Here is a 6000-nt window from a genome sequence, read left to right as displayed (position 1 = left end):
CTGGTTTCTTAAAAAAAAAAAAAAAAAATGAAAGCTGAACCTGGGCAGTGTTTGTGAGAATGGAATGTCTAGGTTCAGGAAATGAATGGATGATTATTCTTCTCAGATGGATATTAACAAAACAGAGCAATCAGATAGTGAAGAACTTGGAATTTCTTAAATTCTAACAGCTGAAGGACTTGAGAATGTTTAGCACAGAGAAGGAAATCTTTTGAAGGGAGGAGACTGATGGCAGTGAAATGTAATGTACTTTTCTGCCATATGAGTCAAGGAACCTGGGCTAACTAGTTAAAATACCTTGGATGGCGAGGGGGCACCTGAGTGGCTCAGCTGGTTGGGTGACTGACTCTTGGTTTCAGCTTGGGTCATGATCTCAGGGTCGTGGGATCAGGCCTATGTTGGACTGCACGCTCAGCTTAGAGTCTGCTTGTCCTTCTCCCTCCCCCTGCTTGCTCTCTCTCCATCTTTCTCCTCCTCCTCTCTCTCTCCAATAGAAAAATAAATAAAGTATTTAAAAAATAATAATAAAAATAAAACATCTTGGATGGTAATTATCTCCCTCGACCTTTGTTTCCGATTTTCAATATCTGAAAGGTTTTCATGTGGAAGTAAAGCTACACTTAAAAAAAAATTGCTCCAGAGGGTAGAGTTGGGACCAATGGTCAGAAATTGCAGGAAAGAATAAAAATCACCGCATAATGAAAAAAGATATTCACATAATCAACAAAGGATTAATAATCATAATAGGTAAAGAGCTTCTATAAATCAGTAAGAAAAAAACAGAAAAATGAATGAAAGACATGAGTCGGCATTTCACTTTCAGAACATGAAACGTAAATGGTCAATAAATATGTTAAAATAATAAGTGAGAAAACCAAATTAAGACCACACTGAGAGGGGCGACCGGGGGGGGGGGGGGGGGCCCGGCAATTTAACTGTTCNGGGCTCAGTCAGTTAAGCGTTAGCCTTCGGCTCTTGTCATGATCCTGGGGTCCTGGGATCGAGTCCCATGTTGGGCTCCCCGCTCAGCAGGGAGCCTGCTTCTCCCTCTACCTCTGCTCCTCCCCCTCCTTGTGTGCTCTCTCTCTCTCTGTCAAATAAATAAAATCTTAAAAAAAAAAAAGACCACACTGAGATACCATTTTATACCCACTAGATTGCTGAAAACTAAGAAGTCCTGTATACTTGGTGAGTAGACAGAAGAACAGGAAATCTCATGTCCTGCTGCATAAGTTAAATCAGTGCAACCACTTTGGAAAGCAGATTATCGCTGTGTGTAAAGCGAAATGTGCTCATATCACATAAAGCAGCAGGTCCTCTCCTAGGTATATTAAAGAAACTTACACACTTGCCTCAGTAGAAATGTACAGAATGTTCATAGCACCATTGTCGGTAAATGCAACAGACTGGTAACAAGCCAAATGTCCATTGCAAGAAAATGGAATAATAGATGGTAATATATTCACCGATGGAATACTGTGTAGCGGTAAAAAAACAAATATAGTATAGCTACATGCAAAACCATGGATGAATCAGCAACATAAGGTTGGATGAGAAAATGAAGTTATGGAAGACTACATATTGAGGGATACCATATTCTGAAGATCAGAAACNTGAAATGTGCTCATATCACATAAAGCAGCGGGTCCCCTCCTAGGTATATTAAAGAAACTTACACACTTGCCTCAGTAGAAATGTACAGAATGTTCATAGCACCATTGTCGGTAAATGCAACAGACTGGTAACAAGCCAAATGTCCATTGCAAGAAAATGGAATAATAGATGGTAATATATTCACCGATGGAATACTGTGTAGCGGTAAAAAAACAAATATAGTATAGCTACATGCAAAACCATGGATGAATCAGCAACATAAGGTTGGATGAGAAAATGAAGTTATGGAAGACTACATATTGAGGGATACCATATTCTGAAGATCAGAAACAAGCAAAGCAAACCAATATATTGTTTGGGGACACACATCTATGTGGTGAGAATATTTTTAAAAGCACAGGAATGATAAACACAAAATTCAGGATAAAGGTTACCTAGGGTCGAGATGGTGGGGAGCATAAAACTAGATTTGAAGATATTTATTAACATTTCAGTTATTAAGTCGGATATGGGCCTATGGGAATTTGTTTATTATTACGCTTCAAAATTTACATTTCACATATTCTTTTGTGTGCGTATAAGTATATATATGTATTACATAATATTTTTAAACAAAATGAATTATAAGGCCAGAGATTGGAATTTAGAACAGGGAAACTTTCTTTTAAAGGAAAAGGTTTCTTGAAAAATGGAATGATCTACCCTGGCCTGGGAGGTAGTGAACTCCTGCCGCTAGAGGGGTCCACGCAGAAGTAGAAGTTTGTATGTTAAGCATTGCGGGGAGCAGAAGATGGGGGGAGGGGCGAGGTGTGATGGTCCAAAAAGAATGGGAAGCCAAACTGAACTTCTCAATTCTGTTCCAATTCTAACTCTATCCTACTGTATTTCTGTGTTTTTATTTTTTATTTTATTTTTATTTTTTTAAATTTTTTTAATGAATTTTTTCTTTTCTTTTCTTTTTTTTTTTTTTTAAAGATTTTATTTATTTATCTGACAGAGATAGAGACAGCCAGCGAGAGAGGGAACACAAGCAGGGGGGAGTGGGAGAGGAAGAAGCAGGCTTAGAGCAGAAGAGCCTGACGTGGGGCTTGATCCCATAACGCCGGGATCACGCCCTGAGCAGAAGGCAGACGCTTAACCACTGCGCCACCCAGGCACCCCTGTATTTCTGTGTTTTTAAATCAGTGTATTTCTGCCTAGTTCTAGATAAAATCATGGGAAGCAAGTTGAGTCTTCAATACATGGGCTTTAAACTTTATGTTATTTCTAGTTTTCTTTTTCCTATGCAAATCACTATTTGTATTCCACTTAACTTTACTTGCGTGTAGGTTTATGAAATGCCCCAAGAANGAGTCTTCAATACATGGGCTTTAAACTTTATGTTATTTCTAGTTTTCTTTTTCCTATGCAAATCACTATTTGTATTCCACTTAACTTTACTTGCGTGTAGGTTTATGAAATGCCCCAAGAAATGAGCTAAGAGAACAAATGCTAAAGTTGGCATTTCATCCAGAGTTGAACTTAATATGTCAGAAAGGAGGGAATATGTTATGGCATATATTTGGAGGGTAGCAGAAGATTCCGCTCTGGTATAAAATATTTAAATTTTCTTAGTGATGTAGAATTCTTCTTTTGAGGGGGTGGCTAAGACAATTAGTTTTAAAATATTAAAATGTCAATAATTTATGATACTCTAGGTACACTGCTTTACACATTAAGGAGACCTTACTTCAGAAAAATGGAAAATCAGGACGCCCTGGTCTGCATATCTGAGAGTATTCCAGAACCGACCGTGGAATGGGTGTTCTGCGATTCACAGAGTGAAAGGTATGACATTTATAGATGTAGTTGCTATGATTGCTTTACTGTTTGGTCGTTTTCTAATAGAGCTGACATCACACTGTATGTATCAATCGGCTCATCGGCGGAATGGGGATGGGAAACGCTACAATGAGGAAATGAATCGATACGTGTGAGGTTCCTCAAATGGCTGGCGCCTGGCAGACAGAACCTTATAAATGTTTACTTTTGTTTTCCATACGTGCCATAGCTAAGTTCTCACAAAATGAGAAGGCATGCAGTTTGAACTAATTAAAATTGACTAAACAGTTTTAGTGAAAAATGGGACTAAGTAGAAGGAGAAAAAGTAAAAAAGTTAGGTTACCAAATGATACAAATGTGATCACAAATTTTAGAGGAAAAAGAAGGGATTACCTAGAGATGTGTATGTAAGGTGTGCATAGGGAGGAAAAAAGATGGGCAATGTACACCCCAAAATAGTGATAGCTGTTATCTCAGGGTGGTAGGAATATGGGCAATTAAAATTCTTTTCTTTGGGTTTTTCTGTATTTTCCAAATTTTCTGCAAGAACCCAATGAGTATTGTTTTAAAATAAGAAAAAACTAACCTGAAGGGAGGATATGTCAACAAAGAAAAGAACGCATTTGAGTAAAGTGGTAAGGGGGGGGGGGGTTGGTCATCCACAGGCTCCAAAATCAATCCCTGCTCTTGGAGGGGCAGTGGTTAGGGAAACTCTTGGGGAGGAATCCAAGTCTGCCTTATGCTGAAAAGGGGGTGTCAGGGCGTGGGGGTAAGGATGAGGAGGTGAGGGTGGGGGTAAGGTGGGGCCAAGTGGGGCCCTGGTGGTGGTGATGGGGTAGAGTGGGGGCCTGAGAGGGTGGGGGCTGGGGGGTTTTTTTTTTTTTTTTTTAAGGGATGGAGAGGGGGGTGAAGGGATGGGGGTGGTGGTGAAGGGTACCCTGTCGGGTCCTGAGACCCACTGACTTCTGAGTCACACCTCACCTCTTCCCCGTGGTCTCTGCGGATGGCTGACTTCTGCTACTATCTTCTCTTCCTCTCCTTCTTCATCCTCCTCTGGGCTTCAAAGAAAAGATACTCACCTTGTTAAGCTGTATTGAAACCTAATGGTGCTTTTCCTTTTCTCTTGTCTTTTTTCCCTCTTTCTGTCTCCTTTCTGCATTCATTTTGTCACTCTCCCTCTAAACAACAACAACAAAAGAGGTCACCAAACCCCCCCAAATTTAAACTTACATAAAAATGTATGTGATTTGAGGTTCCTGGCTGGCTCAGTCCGGAGACTGTGGGACTGCTGATCTCCTGTGATGAGCTCAAGCCCTACACTGAGGTTAGAGCTCACAAGAAAAAAAGAGAAAAAAAAAGTATGTAATTCTGTCTAGTGTTATTCTAGTTTTTTGTTTTTTTAGTGTTATTCTAATTCGTTGAGATAATGACTAACTCACTAGAAACCTTAGATTTGGGTTTACCTTTAGACCCCGTTCCTTTTTCTTAAACAGGCTCTAGAACCTTTCACTTGTTTTTCTCCCACACTTTCATTTGTAATTTTAAAAGGTGTTTGGTTAGACGGCTCTTTTTTTCTGATTGCAGCTGTAAAGGGGAGAGTCCCGCTGTTGTTACAAAGGAGGAAAGCGTGCTTCGTGAGCTGTTTGGAACAGACATAAGGTGCTGTGCAAGAAACGAGCTGGGCAGGGAGTGTACCAAGCTGTTCACAATAGGTAGGACCATGAGCTGGGCTTCTTCTCTTTTCAGTGACTATTCCCGAGGAAAAACCCGAGACTCACAGTGACGGCTTAGGTCATCACTCACCTTCAGAGCTGCCATAGTTCTTTATGCCACTTAGAAATTTCGGATTCTGGAGCTGCTGATTTCTTTATGAAAGGATAGACAGTCTCTAAAGGATTCTTCTATCCAAGCAGCTCCTAACATTTGAGATGACGGTACAATCTTTGTTCTTCAGAATGTTCGGGAAGTATTTTGCAATGGGGGGGGAATCACCTTGTTTTCTCACTCGGGATGTTTTCGTCCTCCCAGATCTAAATCAAACGCCTCAGACCACACCGCCACAGTTATTTCTGAAAGTAGGGGAACCCTTGTGGATAAGGTGCAAAGCCGTTCATGTAAACCACGGATTCGGACTCAGCTGGGAGCTAGAAAATAAAGCCCTGGAAGAGGTAACGTGCCGAGCTTGCATTCTGGAACTGCAGAAACAATAGACACAGAGTATGGGTTGAAGTCATTAAATTCAGACTCTGTTTCATTAAAATCTAGGGCAGCTACTTCGAGATGAGTACCTATTCCACAAACAGAACCATGATACGGATCCTGTTTGCTTTCGTATCATCCGTGGGAAGGAACGACACCGGCTATTACACCTGTTCCTCCTCAGAGCATCCCAGTAAATCAGCTCTGGTTACCATCCTAGGTAAAGCAGGCTGCTCACACGATCTTTACTGATGCTTTCGGTTGCTTTAGTGTGGAACGGGAGGTAGGTACCGCAAATGCTGACGGCGGTAGACGTTAGTATCAAAGCGGAGAACAAGACTGAAATAGCACAGTTTTGTAAATAGA

At 40.7% G+C, this 6000-nt stretch overlaps 1 protein-coding gene across 1 annotated transcript in view; it reads left to right on the top strand.

Moving 5' to 3' along the window:
- Nucleotides 1-3315: 3315 nt before the first annotated feature.
- FLT3 (fms related receptor tyrosine kinase 3) overlaps nucleotides 3316-6000 on the top strand; it is a 37403-nt gene continuing 34718 nt past the window's right edge. Inside the window, exons 1-4 of the mRNA XM_034665010.1 lie at nucleotides 3316-3441; nucleotides 5020-5147; nucleotides 5464-5603; nucleotides 5701-5854. Coding sequence (XP_034520901.1) covers nucleotides 3353-3441; nucleotides 5020-5147; nucleotides 5464-5603; nucleotides 5701-5854 — 511 coding nt within the window. The 5' untranslated portion in view covers nucleotides 3316-3352. The remainder of the gene's footprint in view (nucleotides 3442-5019; nucleotides 5148-5463; nucleotides 5604-5700; nucleotides 5855-6000) is intronic.

Source organism: Ailuropoda melanoleuca, chromosome 7, assembly GCF_002007445.2.
Source record: "Ailuropoda melanoleuca isolate Jingjing chromosome 7, ASM200744v2, whole genome shotgun sequence".
Classification (NCBI taxonomy): domain Eukaryota; kingdom Metazoa; phylum Chordata; class Mammalia; order Carnivora; family Ursidae; genus Ailuropoda; species Ailuropoda melanoleuca.
Note: the sequence above shows the minus strand (reverse complement) of the source record. Positions and strands in the feature narration are given on the sequence as shown.